At 42.8% G+C, this 18,570-nt stretch overlaps 1 protein-coding gene across 1 annotated transcript in view; it reads right to left on the reverse strand.

Moving 5' to 3' along the window:
- Positions 1 to 18,570, reverse strand: part of LOC145348914 (piwi-like protein 4) — an 86,820-nt gene that overhangs the window by 39,401 nt on the left and 28,849 nt on the right. Inside the window, exons 3-7 of the mRNA XM_080196988.1 lie at positions 16,604 to 16,694; positions 12,748 to 12,873; positions 7,394 to 7,608; positions 4,083 to 4,204; positions 3,099 to 3,179 (exon numbers count right to left, since the gene is read on the reverse strand). Of these exons, the coding sequence (XP_080053114.1) occupies positions 3,099 to 3,179; positions 4,083 to 4,204; positions 7,394 to 7,608; positions 12,748 to 12,873; positions 16,604 to 16,694 (635 nt within the window). The remainder of the gene's footprint in view (positions 1 to 3,098; positions 3,180 to 4,082; positions 4,205 to 7,393; positions 7,609 to 12,747; positions 12,874 to 16,603; positions 16,695 to 18,570) is intronic.

Raw genomic sequence — 18,570 nt, forward strand, 5'->3', positions numbered from 1 at the left:
ATCTTCTTTCCATTCATCATACTTGCCCTGATCACTAGTGTTTCAATTAGTAATCAGAACCTCTCTACGTATTTTCCTCCAAAATGTTTGTCTATTCAATGACAAGGTCCTTACCATCCATAATCATATTGTGCAATGTGGCATGGCTGGCCATGTCAGAATTTGATTTGGTCAAGCATACCATATTGTTCCAATGTCTATCCTCATTCTCCAGCTCATTTGGATTGCCTATGCTTGGTACTACTCTATCAATTTTAAGATCAATGAATCCTCTTAATACCCCAAGGATCCATCCTCAGCTTGTCCCTTTTCCTCCTAGATAATGCTTTCCACTCATAAACACGGGGCTGAATTTAACAGGCGCCACAGTCCTCGCACCCACTGCTGAGCTTCCCTATTGACTGGATATTAAAGGGCCTCAATAAATTGAAGGACAGGTAGCTGCACAATGCCTCCCTGCCCTCTATAAAATTGCAGACAGGTTGGGGTGGACTGACAGGTGGCATGAAGGTCCTTGGCTTGATATTACATTCCCCCTCACCTACAATCCCCCAATAGGGGAGCTCAACATTCAGTCCATGGAGTCAGTTTCCACTTGAATTCTGATAACATACATTTCTACCTCTCCACCAGCTTGATTGATCACCTGCTCTGTTGTCATGATTTCAAGAAAATGGCCGGAATTTTACCATCCCACCTGCCATGAGAATCAGAGTAGGGGAGGGGCGGACCATCAAAAAGTCCGTTGACCTCAGGCAGAGTTTTATGACCTCAAAGTGCCCATTTCTCAGCAGAAAAATATTGCAAGATCAGGAGTAAGCGACTAGTGGTGATGGCATGCGTTTTCACGCCTATTCCCACCTTACTAAAAAAAAGGGCATGATCAGCAGTGAGCCCAAAGTGGGCAAAACGTCAATATGCATTTTTTTGCATTCATTACAATGTCATTGGCAAACTTCACTCTCAATCTTCCCACATCATTTGTCTTAACGATCTCGGTCGCTGCAGCTGCAACCAGTAACCAAAACTCCTCATATGTATAAAAATTGACTTCAGGCGCAGGAGCAATGAGGGTGAACGAGGAGCTGCTGCCTTGGCCCACTGTGTCTTGGCACCGTCCCACTGGGTCTTCTGCAAACACTCCAGCCTTTCAGCCATGAGCCATAGAATCTTGAGAAGCTTGTTGAGGCACTCTGCCATGACCCTCTGGGACTCAGCCAAGGCCTGCTATGAGTCAGCCATCGCTTGGACCCTGCCACTCATGGTGAGGATTTCCTGCCCAGGCTTTCCACAGTAAATGCCAGCCTGGGAACCGTGCAAGACCAGCAATAGCTGGTCGACCTGAAAGCTTTGGGACTCTTCCCAACTGCCTCGCAGTTGGTCCAGTCTTGCTGTCAGCCCTTCCTGCATTCCCTGGCTCTGTTGCTGCATCTCCAGCAGCTGAGGGAGAAGTGATGGCTGAGCCCCAGCATGTAGCCTGAGGGCAGCTGAGTCCTCATCTCCAGCAGACCCCTGCGTGCCAGAGACCTTGGACATTCTCTCTTCTCTCCTCCACCCAATGTACATCAGCAGATATATTGTGTGCACCATAGAGTGATCCAGATGCCTCACCACTAACCTGACCTGCCAATATGAGATTCTCTGGGATGGTGAACTGCAAGGTGTAAGCTGACTTGAAACTGGTGCTGGCCTCAGAGGTCCCATCATCACCTTCCTCCAAGAAGTCTTCCAAGCTGTGATGGGGAGGATGGGTGGGAGGGAAGGGAGTGGCGGGTGCAGAGGGAGGCTGTATCTGGCCAGGGGAGTGGGGGGAGGGTCATTCAGGAGAGCTGCTGTTTTTTAGGTTTTTCTGTGCATGTGAAGTTTGTGGCTCCGATCTGAGCTGCAGATGTCTGGCGAGTTAAACCCCGCTCACTGCCTCTAGTGGCTAGAAATAGTCTCACCCATACTTTCACTATCTTAAGTCCATAAGCTTGGGAGTGAAAACTCACTCAAAAAAATGGGCCTGAAACTCTAGCTGGACAATTAGAATAATTCTCATAAAATTCCACTTTGTATGTTTTTTTAAAATTCTGACATTTGCAAATTTATTGGCCCCTCCCTCACATCCATTGCCAATACCTCCTCACAGGCAAGTTTGCCCCCTTCACAAGCAAATGCATCCACCAGCCACCACACAAAACGGAAACCCACCCCTGAAAGGGGTGGACTCCTAAAAGGGAGCTCCAGATTAGCAGTAGCAACCTGTGCCGCAGGGCTGTGCTAGTCTATGCCAGAAGCAATGCCAGGGCACTGCCTGGGCATGTCCCTTTTCCTCCAGGTGCTAAACTTACCTTGTTGTCCCTAGCGGGATCACCTTGACTGAATCCTATTCTTAAAATGCCATTTTAAACTTCACTAATGGTACGAATATTCAATGAGGAGAGATCATATGGCAGGGAGGCATGATGGTGATGTTGAAATGTATTACAAGTATTTAAATGAGGTTCCCATCCCATACGTCACTGGTGAAGAGGTGGGGAAAAATCGGGAAAGGAGATCTCTTCTGCAGCATGTTATTTGTCCTTTAGAAGCGCTATCCCAGTCCTTGCAATCTCTAGGATCATTTACCATTCCTGGTCAGTTCTCAATATGCCCAAATGCTATTAACAACAAAAATGTAATTACAGTTTCATAGAAGTCATTCATAATTCTATGAAGACATGAAACTCAGTTCTCAGTCATGAGAATTATTTTAGTTTTCTGCATTGTTACAGTTCTCTTTATTATTTATACCAGTTAAATAGATGATTGTTACTTCATTAACATCAAAGCAGCATCAATACAAATGCATTATGATCAGCCACTTTATTGCCATTCCTGATAATGAAGTTAGTTTTCTCAAAAACCAGTATGCAAAGTCTCGAAACCAACAGGGATAAAGCTCTATAAAAATGCCATTATTCACTATTTCTAATAGTCAATAACTGAAATAGTTTGTTAATTAGCGAGAAATGGTTTGTTTTCTAATATCAGTGTAGTAATTCACTGCAGTTCGCAAAGTGGTAATATAATCAACATTGCAGAAAATTAGGACTATAATCAAAGAAATGGCCTACCTATGTTGTGGAATGTGAACTGGAGTTGACGGATTATAAAAGTTCTGTCCAATTTGGTACATAGACAGCATTTTCAGAACTCTATTTAAAAACAGAAGTGTTTTAATGTTTTTATTTATGTAACAGGTTGGCCTGTTATGCAGAGAAATAATTTTATTTGCATTAATGATAACTGAATTCACTACAAGTTCAAAATGTTTAAACTTTTGGAACCAGAAGAATCTTATTATCTGTTTGTCTTTTGATAATTCCATGAAAAAAGTCTTGAGAATACAAAACATCCTGGACAGAGTGTCAGTTGAATTTATGCCTGGTGTACTGATCTTGATATACCTGTTGTACTCAGATTCTTATTTCACTGAGCCTTTAAATTGTAGGTGGAGAGTTATGAGCAAATTATTATCAATCCCAGAGGATACTGAATACTTTCTCTGTCTTCAGTGGGAGTGGAACTGTTTGCAGCCTGTTTGGGCTTTCAGAGTGCCCGAGTCTACCTTATAGAATTAAATTAGCTTGAATTGGGGCAGTGTCATTGATGCACCCTTGTAGTAGCCAGCAGCCCAACCTGGCTACACAAGTGATCCCCTGACAAATGTAATTTATTTCCAAAATTTGAGAATGAGTCTCCTGCCTTGGGTGAAGAGGGGCATGTGTTCCATGCTGTCAGCTTAAATAGACTGGAGCAGGATCCCAAGAAGGTCCAGATGAGTACTTAAGTTAGATTGTTAAGTATAGACTGGTAGGATAGAGTACCCCGAAGTATACAATGTCATGCATATTGTAATGGTGTTGGAGTGCACAAGACATCCATGTTCCAGAAAAATGGGCACGGAGGTGAGGGCTACATTAGTCCCAAGATGTTCAGCAAGCCTCAATAGGAAAAAATCCTGCTGGGAGCCTATGAACAACTGATCTTTCAAATACCATTTGATTCCTCCAATCAATGTTGCACAATTTATTTCATATCACTGACAGTCAACTCACTTCTTAATTGTGATATTGAAGAACTGGATGCACATAGGAGAATCCTGTGGAAATTCACTTGTCAGAGTAATTTTTATATTCACTGTCTGGCCATCTTTCATTATGCTTGTCACTTTTGTAACCTAAAAATATGATGAGTTTAATAGAATATTTAAAAGCTGTGAAATAACATCCACAATATTCTTGACCTTACAAAATGAGACAAAAGAAAATGCCTTACTCCTGTAAGACCAAACACTTTGAGGATTGCACTGTGGCAATCCCCAATGATTTCCATAAGGGCAGGAACTAGAAAACCTTGGAAATGCCTTTATTACCAATGGACAGATGCTAAAATAAATAGACTATTACCTTGGATGAAACATTTCTGGATGTCCATGAACCGATCAAGCATTTTTTTTGCCCTCAACATAGGCTCAATAAGGTTTGAATGCATAAAAAATGGGTTAATATTTTCACCTCTGAGTTTTGGGTTTGAATTCAGTACAGGCGACAGGATAAACCTGTCTTCTGTTCACTTGCTGCAAGAGCCCTATACGAAATAAATTTGGACAACCTAATCCACTGTAGATGCTCGAACACAGTTTAAAATTGACCGTGATTGGAATGCAACGTAAAGATGATTTAAGGATGGCTGTTGTTAAGAAGAAATCATATTGATGTAAAACAAACTATCTATATCCAATAGTGTGTATATGTGAAGGCCTAACTAACCACAACATTAGATAGCTCTTTGTAAGCACTCCAATCATAGTAAGTCATACTTCATACCTGAACAGGCGGTGGAGTGTGGTGACTAGGGAATTTTCATAGTAACTTCATTACAATGTTAATGTAAACCTACATGTGACACTAATAAATAAACTTCATGTGGCACTGTTGGAAATTTAAAATTGCAGGGAATTCAATGGGCCCGATTTTACCAAAAATTTGTACCCGAGAAATCGCGGTAAATTGGGCATTGGGCCTGTAACGTGATCTGCACCTGAAACCGAGCAGATTGCGCCTTTACTGACACCTGACACCTGATTTGGGCGTGGATCTGGTCCGCGATCCCATTTTACCATCTTCAGATCCGTTCTGGACCCGTGCTGTTATCAACCTGCAGAATAAAAATCCAAAGCGGATTCCTATTCTGCAGGAGAACCTCTGAAGCCCAACCTCCTCGAACACCCTTTGCAGACCCCCTGCTAACCACTCCGGCAAACCCTCCCCCCCAAGGAGGCAGGACTCCCCAGCAGACGCCCACTCCCCCTGTAATCAGACCCCCCCCGGCAGAACACACCTCCAGTGATCCACCCCCCTGAGAGGCAGACTCCCCTCCCCGCAATCCACCCCCCCAGGAGGCAGGCCCCCCTGGCAGACCATCCTGCCCCCCCATGATCAAATCCCTCCGGGAGGCAGGCCCCACCTCCCACCCCCACCCATGCGATCAAACGATCAGATCAGCTCCCCCCACCCCTCAGCAGAGCACATCCCCAACCTACCTCAATTGCTCTGTCCCTCCACCATCTTTCTGACCTGCCCTCGTTGATGTGGAGATGCCGGCGTTGGACTGGGGTGAACATAGTAAGAAGTCTCACGACACCAGGTTGAAGTCCTGTTGGAGTTTAACCTGGTGTTGTGAGACTTCTTACTGCACTTGTTGGACAGCCTGCAGCACGTTCCTGGCCTTTCACTGCCGTCTGCTGAAGGAGGGGGTCGGGCTCAGGTGGATCTCTGGTTGGGGGGGTGGTAGAGGATGCGGGGAGGATGGACTTGGGAGAATCTCCACCACCAGCCCCCCCAACCACAGATCCATCTGAGCCTGCTCCCCTCCTCCAGCAGAAGCCAGCGGAAGGCCAGGAAGGTGCTGCAGGTTGCCCAACGAGTGCAGTAAGAAGTCTCACAACACCAGGTTAAAGTCCAAATGGAATTTAACCTGGTGTTGTGAGGCTTCTTACTGTGTTTACCCGAGTCCAACACCGGCATCTCCACATCAACGAGTGCAGGTCAGAAGGATGGTGGAGGGAGAGCAGCAATCCAGGTAGGTTGGGGTTGTGCTCTGCCGAGGCGGGGGGCCTGCTTCCCAGGGGGTGGGGTCTGATCGGGGAGGGGGGACCCCCTCCTGGAGGGAGGTCTGAACGACGGGTGGGGGTGGGGGGGGGAGCGGGTGGGTCTGATCGCGGTGGGGGTGGGCTACCTCCCGGTGGGGTCTGACCGTGGTGGGGTTCTGCCGGAGGGGCCTGCCTCCCAGGGGGGGTCCGATCGCGGATCATCCTCCCCCCCATCCGTGCCCCCCAGCTCTCTCTGCTGGTTTTGTCTTTCGCTCCCGGGCACACTGTTTCAGATCTTTTTCAAACTGTGCATGCGCAGTTCAGAGTTCCGATTGTTCCGGCCGCGCTAAACCCCACCCACAGCGCAGACCGGATTGGAGCCGGCAAAAAGCGTATGGGCGCGCTGGAACAAGGATTCCGGGCTCGGATCCATTTTACATCCGGATTTGGCCCTTGGCCTCCGATTGGTAAAAGCTGGCCCAATGTCTTTGTGGCTAGATCATCATATATTCTGTTCCCATTCCAATTCTCTTCCTGACTCTGTTGGTGCACTAAGGCAGACTTTCATCCGTTTCCATAGCTAGTAATTCCCAGAACAGGTCGCTCGTCTGCTGCCAGATCATCCGATATGGGACAATAATTTCTGTATGTCCTAACATATTTAAATAGTAAGCTATATTCATTTACTACATTCATTGTAAATTACTTCAGTACAGGTGAGTGCTGATCAGATCAGCACAGAAATTAAACTGATATGGCTAATGACCCAAATAAATTGTTTATTTTTTCAAGTAACTCAGGCTAATTTTTAAAAGGAAGTACAGATTGTAGGACTTTCCGATAAATAGATATTTTTGACAGTAGGTAACCACGGCAAGAATACGATAACATCATGTCTTTTTTCAGTTGATCATGATTCTGAAACAAATTGATAACCTTGAGCTAACATAGTCATGCACCTACAAGTCTTTCTAGTGTAACTTACAGTGAGCTTCACTGGCGTTGATTAAAATCCGAACCAATCTTTAAGTAGCTCATTTTCAAAGCAAAACATCATTCACTTTCTAAATTGTTTATATCAGCTGTGTAGTACCCTGTCTATTAATTTTCAAATACTTGTTGGTTGCAAGGCATCTACCACATTAGCACAAAATTAGAGGTACTAAAACTGGTTTGGTTTTCATACTGTTTTTCTACATTCATTTTCACTCTTTAAAATTTCCTCAATGTTACAAGATTGGTACTACTGAACAGGATTAAAAATAAAATTCCTACTTGATTTTGAAGTTTATTTGGAAGGAACAGCATAGCTCCATCAAATGCTCTGATTCTTCCTAATAGATCACTGTGGCTGAACAGCAATGCCATCCGTAAACGTTTTGATTCAATGTCAGGCATAAAAGACACTTGGTACTGGTACAGGCACCATTTAGGGGGTGATCTGAAGGCAAAAAGATTCGTGACAATCTTCACTGGAAGCCCGCTGGAACCTACAAAGATCCAAAATTAAACAATTCAGCAAATTCAGGAGAAACTTCACATTTCATTGGAAAGTACCACACAAGTGGATTATATCCTGTAGGTTCAGATGAGTAGAATCTATCAGGTTCTGATACAATGAAGCACATGATCAATCAAATTACTGAAGGGAGTCGGGTTCCTCAGAGTCAATAGACCGGATTTTCAATCACAGCCAGGATTGGAGGTGGCAGGGTGACACATTAACTCCACTGCCAATTCTCTAACTAATCCTATCTCTTGGTCATTTTTGCAAAGGCAGGATTGGGATTGACAGAACTGCCTGCCCGCACACATTGGGTAGTTGACCAGGCTCATTAAGAACTTATTTGAGACCAATTCAAGGAGGCTGATGGAATTTTCCAGACAAGCTTCCAGATTCCTGCATCAGTGGGGGTCCACAGGAGGCTGGCACCCAGTGCACATGGGTTAGGATTCTAGGCAGGCCCAGAGGCCTTCCTTGCCGGTCTAGATGTTGGAGAAACCATAGGTCATCCTATAGAAGGACTCCCCCAAGTCCAACCTCCAGCATCCCCAAGCTCCAGCATCCCCCCCACTGTGAGTGGGGGGGATTGAGAGATTACAGTATTGAGAAATATTAAAAAGGTTACACAGAACTATTGAAAAGGAAACTTGTTACTTATGGGAGAGAAAAGAGTATAAAACAATGTGCTGAAAGGTTGAAAGACACAGAATGAGAGGTAACTTGTGGGTTGTATCAGCATGGTCTGGTTGGGCCAAACAGCCTATTTCTGTTTTGCATACTTTGTGTAATTCTGTTAAACTTCCACTGTAAGTGGCTTTCTTGAGAGTTTCCACTGGCATTTTCCCCCTCTCTGCCTGGTCACCACCACTGGCATCATTTGAATATGTTACATCTTGGCTTTGTACCACTGTTCAATCAGGGTGAGTTGCACACAGTTCAACGGGATGGAACTGCTGTCAAGATCACGAATTGAAGAGATCCTGAAATAGAAGAAGATATGGGTTTCTGAATCCAGATTTGCGAAGGTAGGGAATTAAGTGCAGACGTTTGGATCTCTCACAATCTAGCCACAGTCAGGGGTTCTCAGGATTAATTCCCTCTGGGGTTCTATTCTCATGGTTCTTCTAGGCATTGTTGGAGTAGCCAGAAGTGGTTAACTGCTCATGCATTACAACTGTTCATGGAGTCATCCATGAACTCATCTCATTTTAGCTTGTACCTTGACAGTTGGGGGAGTGTTATATTTTCCATATCACCAGTGTGTACAGAAGTGGCAGGGATGGCTGAGGCTTGGCATGTGCTAGTAGCCTGAGAGATGGTAATGGTATGCAACTGTAACAGCATGTGACTGGGTCCTCGTCATACTAATCAGCACCTTCCTCCCACTCCCATGCCTCTCATTGCAGTGGTGATCTGTCGGAAAGAACGGTAAAGCTGAGAATTGGCAGGCATCTCCTGCTTGGGATTAAGGAGTCAGAGGAGGTAGGTGCAAGGTGGCAGCTATGTGTTGAGAGAAGCAGTGTCACACCCCTTGGAAGCACACATAAATCTAAATTCATAATAGGAATGCCATTGTACTGGGGGTGAGGGGAGAGAGGCCTCAGATCTAAAACAGCACAGGGTTTCAAAAGTGGTAGCTACCAAATGGAATTCGGGAACTCAAGTGCTGCAATTTTTCAGCACAAAAGTGGCTAAAGTCACTTACTTGCAATAGATTGGTATTATGTTTCTCGTACTCCGTGGGTATAAGTAGGATGAAATTGAAGGCCCTAGATTTTGCCTGCTGTTTTCAGTTTGCTGATCAAACAGCTGTATTAATAACTACTAAATTGTTTTGTTCAGCTTCTTGTGGCCATTTCCTTGCTGCTAATGATATCTGTCATGACTGTTACAAAGTTAAACTTTTCCACCTCATCCTTCTCAACCTGTCAGATCAGTCAGTCCACTACCATATCAAGCTTACCAGAGACACCACTTTTGTTGGCTTTTCCCCATGAATAATAGGCTACAATTTGAAAGGGCACTGAGGGTACTTCTGATAGACAGTTGGTTTCCATAAAGTATAGGGCCTTATGAGTAGCACCAATATAACCTCAGCCTGCATAACTGCAGCCAATAGTATTTATAAATTTTAAAATGTCCTATTTCGTTGATGTACAAATTGTGTTGACCCACCACATCAGAATAATGCAGGGCAGTTCCAAGATACCATAATGGCAGTTACAGTACTTTAACCTTACTATGCTTCATGATGTCACTATTATTTGAAGGATTAGCTTCAAAATAGTTACTTTTCTCTGTATCCATACTCCGGGGTACCTCTGGGTTCTTTTCAGTCAATGGGCAGTTCTGAGGGTTTTCCTGCTTTCTTCACTATTTTTCCTATGAAACCCATCTCCAAACTCCATGGCCTGGGCCTCGGCTCCTCCCTCTGCCACTGGATCCTGAACTTCCTAACCCACAGACCAATAAGGTAAGCAACAACACCTCCACCATCCTCAACACCGGTACCTCACAAAGTTGTGTTATCAACCCCCTACCATACTCCTTATACACCTAAGACTGTGTGGCCAAATTCCCCTCCAACCCGATTTTCAAGTTTGCTGATGCCGCCCACCGAAATGGGTCAGATCTCAAACAATGATGAGACAGAGTACAGGAATGAGATGGGGAATCTGGTGAACTGGTGTGGCAATAATAATCTCTCCCTTAATGTCAACAAAATGAAGGAGGTTGTCATCAACTTCAGGAAGTGTAAAGGAGAACATGCCCCTGTCTACATCAATGAGGACAAAGTAAAAAGGGTTGAAAGCTTCAAGTTTTTAGGTGTCCAGATCACCAATAGCCTGCCTGGTCCCCCATGCTGACGCCATGGTTAAGAAAGTCCACCAATGCCTCTACTTTCTCAGAAGACAAAGAAAATTTGGCATGTCAGCTATGACTCTCAACAACTTTTACAGATCACCATAGAAAGCATTCTTTCTGGTTGTACCACAGTGTTATCGAACAACAAATTTTATGAAACTGGGCACACAAAATGGAAGCAAACTTAAGTTATCCTCAGAGCCCTCCACTAAAATCACAAAGTAACAGACACTGATCAGTAGGCAAGAGCATGCTTTTAGAATGCAAACAAGGGCTAGCACATAAGGGAAATTGGACAGGATGGCACCTACAGGAACTAAGTTAAAGAACACATCCCCACCCCATCAAAATCAGCACTTCTAAACCAGTCAAACAACCCATGGAGACACCTAAAATTAACACAGTTAAGGAAGTGTCCCTGGTCCCTCAAGCCTCTTGAGATCAGTAACACACCTATGGTTCAAACCCCAGAGATTCTAGACCATTGATAACCAACCAGACAAAAGTGATTAACACACACTTAAAACAATTGCTCCAACACTCGAAAACATCGAAACAGGATGGCTGAAGTCAAATACTGTAAATAAAGGATTAGCATTTGAAACACGAAGTTCAGGTATAACTGTAGCCCGTTGTGGGGGAGTCTTTAGAGCACTTTCGGGACAGTCCGATTGTATGTCCTGACTGTGCTTCTCTGACGACGTAAAAAAGAAAATAAAGCTGTGCCGTTATTGAATTTCACCCTGAGTCCGTAATGGTTGTTTCACCCACTCGCGCTAACAACAGCTTGGTGTGGCCCCTGCTCTGCCCAGGACCACAAGAAACTACAAAAGGTTGTGACTGTAGCCCAATCCAACACACAAACCAGCCTCCCATCCACTGACTCGGTCTACACTTCCCGCTGCCTCAGCGAAGCAGCCAACGTAATTAAGAACCCCATGAACTCCGGACATACTCTCTTCCACCTTCTTCAGTTGGGAAAAAGATACAAAAAGATACCAACCGTCTCAAGGGCAGCTTCTTCCCTCTTGCCACCAGACTTTTGAATGGACCTACCTCACATTAAGTTGATCTTTTTTCTACACCCTAGCTATGACCGTAACACTACATTCTGCACTCTCTTTTCCTTCTCCATGAACGGTATGCTTTGCCTGTATAGTGCGCAAGAAACAATACTTTTCAGTGTATACTAATATATGTGACAATAATAAATCAAATCAAATCATTATGAATAGTCAGTTTTGCCACAAACGAGATTCTGCCACGATTTAATTCAGCATCTCTTCAAGAGTTGTCACTTTTCATGCTCCCCACGCGCATGAGCAAATTGTTGAAATGATTTGAGTTTAGGCAATGAATTCACCATGCAACTTTCACTGATATACCCAGAAGCACTATCCATTTTTAAGCACTGATTAGGGAATTACCCCTCCATTTTACAGTTGTAATTGCTTATGTATTCTTCCTTGCTTCCTTAGGTTGTCCCTCAGGATCGAGAGTGACTTATTTCCACTCCAGTTTGATGGGTTCTGAGATAGCTAATAAGTCCAAAGCGTGGTCCAGACTCTGCCACATGTGGGGCAAATGATGTTTGACGAGTTGGGTAGATGAGTTGATTGGAGCCTTATGTGCCATCTCCGGCACCTCAACTTCATCTCTACGTTTTCAGTGCACAGCAAATCCAAAAAAAATCCAAGGAACAGCAACAATTACTGCATAAGGCTTTTTCAAACTCACAGAAGTTTTGACTCCATCAAACATTTAGGCCAATGGAGAATCCTCCTCATCTGTCACCATCCTCTGCCATCTTCATGATGACATGCATACTGTGATCCTCACTAATGGGACCATCACAGACCCAATCTCAGTGAAAACTGGGATTAAACAAGGCTGTGTCATTGCACCAATACTCCTCCCTGGAACACTGCATCTTACATTCAGTAATAACTTATAGAACAGATGGGAAACTGTTCAATTTATGTCACCCACAATCCAAAACCAAAACCTTTCCAACTCAAGTCATTGTACTTATTTATATACAATATAATGTGTACAGGATCTTGAAGCTAATTAATTAAGTTATATTACCAACAAACTGCTTTTTCTGGTGTAACTTAAGGTTATTTGATCTGCTGCCTGATAACACAGCTTCAGTTACATACAATCATGACCACGTAAGATAAATTTTCTTATTAATGATTTCTATAGCAGCTTATTTAAAAATTAGTTAAAATATTTAAATCAAGTAGTATTTTTTCACCTGACTTAGAATCTTGCACATGTTCCATTGCTTTTCTTGTATTTACACCAAAATCAAAGAAATTGTGCCTCCTCGGACGTCCTCTCTCCATCATTGTTTGTCGTTCAAAACCAGCAGATACTGTCACTGTTAAGCAAAAACATGATCATTTTAAAAGTCTGATTTTATGAATCTCTCCTCCAGAGAACCCTACTCAATGGAAATGTGTTTTTGCAAAGGTGTTCCCTAATGTAAACGCTAGTGAATATATAGTTCTAAAATTCCACTGGAATTCTCTGAGACCCCCAATTCAAAGCTGAATACCAAAGGAAGTGGGGATGGTTAGAATTTTGCAGAATTTGAGCATTCACATGCCTATAGAAAACCATTCCAGTAAAACTAACATGTACCGGACCAGAAAAGACCGTGTAGACCCGTCCTTTCACTTTTAAATTCAGCAAGAAAACACACAGCTCACTGTTTATACTCTGCAATTGATTTTCTTACCAAATGTCTTTTGAAATTACTGATTTCAACTGGACTGTGAATTCCAAATGTTTCCTTGTTCAAACATGAACAGGCCACAATGGTATTTTTAAAAGTGAATTGTGTAATTTAGAAATGATGCCACAATTTACAGGGCCAAGTGCTAGAAAATGGGATTATTGTAGTCAGATCCAAATGGCCTCCTTCTCTGCTGTAAATATCAATGAATCTATGAATCTACTTGAATATAGAATCATAGAATCCCTACAGTGTGGAAGAAGCCATTTAGCCCATCAAGTCTGCACCAACTTTCTGACAGAGTATCTTACCCAGGCCATCTCCCCCACCCTATCGCTGTAAACACACACGTTTACCATGGCTAATTCATTTAACCTTCATATCTTGGGACGCTAAGGGGCAATTTAGCATGGCCAAGCCACTTAACCTGTGGACTGTGGAAGGAAACCAAAGTACTCGGAGGAAACCCACACAGACACAGGGCGAACGTACAAACTCCACACAGTCGGCCAAGGCCGGAATTGAACCCAGGTCCCTCAAACTGTGAGGCTGTTATGTTAACTGCTGTGTCAATGGTCCCAAATCTAATAATTATTAACACAGACTGTGAGCAATAGAGGTGAAATATAGCATCATTCAAAGTATATTTGTGATGGTTGATATTTTTTATGATTGGCAATTATAAAAGGAATTTCAGCCATATCTTGTAGTGAGTTAAATCCAAATTGATAATACTTAATATGATCCATTGGTAGTAGCTTTAACTAAGCACTTTTAATAACTGAAATGTCAACTAAAAAAATCAAAACGAAACAAGGATGAAGAACATTCCAGTACTACTTCTGATTTCTGATATTGGACGCTGTGCTTACTCAGCACTGGACTCATTCAAACCACGGCCTCGTTATTTAAGAGATAGTAGGGAGGGTGCAGCAGGGGTGGCTATGAAAAGCCAAACAGCCAATAAATGCATCAGTGCTGCTGAATTTAGAAGAAGGACATCATGAACATTTTTTGGCTCCATTTCCTTAAGCCAGCTAAATGGACAGCCTGGCCGCCAGCAAGGAAAACCGATGGTTGACGGGTTGAAGATAGACTTTTGCAATCAGAAGTTTGTGAGACTTTAGCAGGCTAATGCAAGGATGGGAGAGAAAAGAAAGGGTTATAGGTTATTAGATGGCAAGAGGTCAAGAAAGCAATAGAGAGGGGGAAGAAATATTTAAAAATAAAGTGGGAATGGGATGAAGAGAGATTGACAAGTAGGAGAGCTGAGGACAGTCGAGAGGGAGTAGAGAGACTGTTGGTGAGAAGTAGGGTGGCAAAAGATTTCCTTGAGTAGTCTGGGGAGTACTACTGCTCCTCCTGGTCCACTATGATTGTTCTTGCCTCCCTTTCACTGCCAACTATCCCAATCCCTGGAAAGCCCATACAGCAATGGGTAATTTTAAATTGGGCTCCCAATTGCACTAAGAGAGCCAGGTCAATGTATGTCAATTAATTATCCTGCTCACCTCGTTGTGAGGACAAGAGGAACCCTCTCATAGTTCTGGGAAGGATAGGGATGAGAGCAGAAATGCATTAAACAGAACAGACGTGGTCAAGGTCATGGTTAGCACTGTTGCCTCACAGCGCTAAGGACCCAAGTTCAATTCCCGGCTTGGGTCAGTCTGTGTGGAATCTGCGTGTTCTCCCTGTGTCTGCATGGGTTTCCTCCAGGTGCTCTGGTTTCCTCCCTCAGTCCAAAAGACATGCTGGTTCGGTGGCTTGGTCATGTTAAATTCTCCCTCAATGTACCCGAACAGGCACTGGCGTGTGGTGACTAGGGGATTTTCACATAACTTCATTGTGGTGTTAACATAAGCCTATTTATGATACTAATAAGTAAACTTAAACAACAAAGGCAAAATACTGCGTAGGCAAGAAATTTGGAATAAGAATAAAAATTGCTGGAAAAACTCAGCAGAAAAGGCTGCATCCCTGGACAGAACTAGAGTAAATGCTTTAGATCAATGACCTTTCATCAAAACAAACTTTCATCTGACACGGTCCAGGACCCTGTCAATGACAGTTGGGGAAGGTGGGGCAGGCTAATTACTCCTAGGTTTAGGAAAAGGGAAGACAGATGGCAAACAATAATACGGTAGACCTGATGTCTGCAATTAGTAATTTTTACAATTTTATATTTTGCATTTTATGTCAGCCTTGCTCTTGATTTTAAGAAAATCTGTATTAAGTTTTTAAAAGTTAATTTACAGATATTGAGTTAAAACTAAGTTTAATTGTGCTGTGATTAAGATAAGCAATTAAGCAATTATGCACTCAATAGTAATCAGAAGTGATAGTAATGACGATCAACTTTTTTTACCCTCTCTTCTGCTTTGTTTTCATACTGATTATGCCATATTCACTGCTGTTTTGTCTAAACTATTCTTTTTCTTTGGCTACATTTGCTAAAATAAAAGTTGCTTTCTATTTTTTAACAGGAATCAAAGGGTGACCTTTGATCTACAAGCCAGGATAACCTTGCGTATGAGGTGCTCAATCAATCAGGAGATGGAGTTTAATTGATGGGCAATATAACCTTATTAGTGGTAGATGGGAGACACTATTAAAATGTGTAAGTAGTCTAGGCCCTGTAAGTCTTGCAGTGCCTGCAGGAAGAATTTGACGAGGACTCATGGTTGCCAGACTTTTGTTTTGAAAAATTCTGGACAGAGGATTTGGATGACAGGAATGGAACCTGAAATTAGACTTGTAGGGACACAGTATCCAGTGGTCAGGGTGACATCCAGAGTGGATTAGCCAACCACAGGGATACTAAAACGTTTATTTATTTATTAGTCACAAGTAAGCTTATATTGATACTGCAATGAAGTTACTGTGAAAATACCCTAGTCGCCACACTCTGGCACCTGCTTGGGTACACTGAGGGAGAATTAGTGTGGCCAATGCACCTAACCAGCATGTCTTTCAGACTATGGGAGGAAACCAGAACACCCAGAGGAAACCCACAGAGACACGGAGAGAATGCACAGACTCCACATAGCCAGTGACCCAAGCTGGGAATCGAACACAGGCCCTGGTGCTGTGAGACAGCAGTGCTAACGACTGTGCCATCATGCTGCCCATATCCTCACTGAGTTACACTATGCAAAATGATCTGAGACACTGCAGCTCAGCACGCTGCAAGTGACTCATTGGGAAGTCATTGAATCATAGAATTCCTACAGCGCAGAAGGAGGCCATTTGGCCCATCAAGGCTGCACCAATCATTGATAAATCACCATGTATGTGATAAATAACCACATGAATTATGTGGCATCTCACAACATTTAATCTCTAATCCTCCAATAATAGTTTACAATGAGCTCACAGCTGCATGCTTCTGGTTTTTTCTGAGTGTGGTTATTTCCAAAAGTCTTCATTTGTGTCAGGGAAGATGTACTCGGATTCACAACCAATACCTAAAACAAAATGAGAAAAATTATGATATCATAAATGTGACAGATTTATTATATACTTCAACTCATTATTATTTGTGTCCTTCCTTAAAAATATAACATATCATTACAATATAACAACAGCATGTTTTTACATGGTGACTAGAATGTTTCAATGCCGATCATAGAGACAATAATAAAGAGAAATTGACACCATTCAAAGAAGGCGAAATCAAGATAGGTGAGTTGTTATAGAGTGTTATAGTAAGTATCTTCCTATTTGAATGTATATACAGATATCTTTAGCTAGTTTGAGTGTGCATAGGTAGCATGGACTTACCATAAGGGACCTGTGTAACCGGCTGCCTCCAATTCTGAATCCACGCTGTACCATATTTCAATATTTTTATAAGTAAACAAGATTGAATATCACAATGCATTTGATTACCTTTCTGTGGCCAAGTTACCATAGTGAACAAAAGTAAAAATTGCTGGAAACACTCAGCAGGCCAGGCAGCATCTGCAAAGAGAGAAACAGAGTGAATGTTTCAGGTTGATGATCTTTCTTTAGAACTGGGAAAAGTTAGAGATGTAATTGATGTTGCACAAGGGGTGATGGGTAAAGGACAAAAAGGAAGATCTTCGATAGGAGGGATTGAATGACAGAACCACGAGGAATAGTGATGGGCAGGAAAGGAAACCAAGAAATGAAAAATGCACCTACAACAGGTGTGCCACTGTCTGATTGTAGTTTGGCTATGCATGGCTGCCAGGCAGATTTGTATCCTTTCAGTGCTGCTGTCATCTGTACAGTCCAGAAGCCAAACTGCATTGTAAAGAAATCATGGACTGTATTCCCTTTTCAAAGGCACAGTCCCTGATAAAAGGTAAGTTACAGAAATGCATTGCAGACTGGCAGATAATTATTTTTTGCCATTCAAGGAGTGCCAATAGTCTACTAAGAAGATGAGAACCTCAGATTTTGTAATACCACCCAATACAAATGTTTGGCTGAGCTCCACCACTCATGGGTTAGCTCAGCAGGGGTTCTGTTTTGGTGGGTGGGAGTGTTTGTTTTCATTGGTTACCATCTTTATGAAGTGATAATAATTATTAACTTTTTGTTCCATTTCGTCAAACCTTGATGTTTATTTAGACTGGATTAAGAGGTGTGAAGTGAGAGAAAATTTCTATTCTTTATATTATTAATGGTTCTGTCTAATTGACACTCAGAAACTGAAACAGTTCGTATTCATATGCAGCTTAGGCTGATAAGTGACAAGTAACATTTGTGCCACACAGGTGCTGGCCAATGACCATCTCCAGCAAGAGAGAATCTAACTATTTCCCTTGAACATTTAATGGTATTACTTTCGCTGATTCCCCCACTATCAACTTTCTGGGGCTTATCATTGACTAGAAACTGAACTGCACCAGCCATATAAATATTCTGTCTACGAGAGCAGGTCAGAGTTGGAACTTCTGCGGTGAATAACTCACCTTCTGACTCCCAAAGTCTGTCCTCCAGCTACAAGACACAAGGCGGGAGTGTGATAAAATCCTCTTCATCTTTCTGGATGTGTGCAGCTCCAATAACATTCAAGAAGCTCAATACTATCCAGAAAAAATCTGCCTGCTTAATTGGCACTCCATCTACCACATTCAACATTTACTCTCTTCACAACTGACACACATTGGCATTCACAGCTAAATTTACAAATCTGCACTACTGGTAGGAAGCTTCACCCATTGGGAATGCACATTGGGGAACTGCAAAGAGGCTCCCCATAATTTTCCATCCACATGGAAAAAACTTGTGTAGAGCATACCCTAGCATCTGCATATTTGTTCTAGGTGGCTGAGGCTCCCTCCTGCATGTGAAATATTAAAAATTTGATTA

This window comes from Carcharhinus amblyrhynchos, chromosome 10 (assembly GCF_965287045.1).
Source record: "Carcharhinus amblyrhynchos chromosome 10, sCarAmb.v2.hapA, whole genome shotgun sequence".
Classification (NCBI taxonomy): domain Eukaryota; kingdom Metazoa; phylum Chordata; class Chondrichthyes; order Carcharhiniformes; family Carcharhinidae; genus Carcharhinus; species Carcharhinus amblyrhynchos.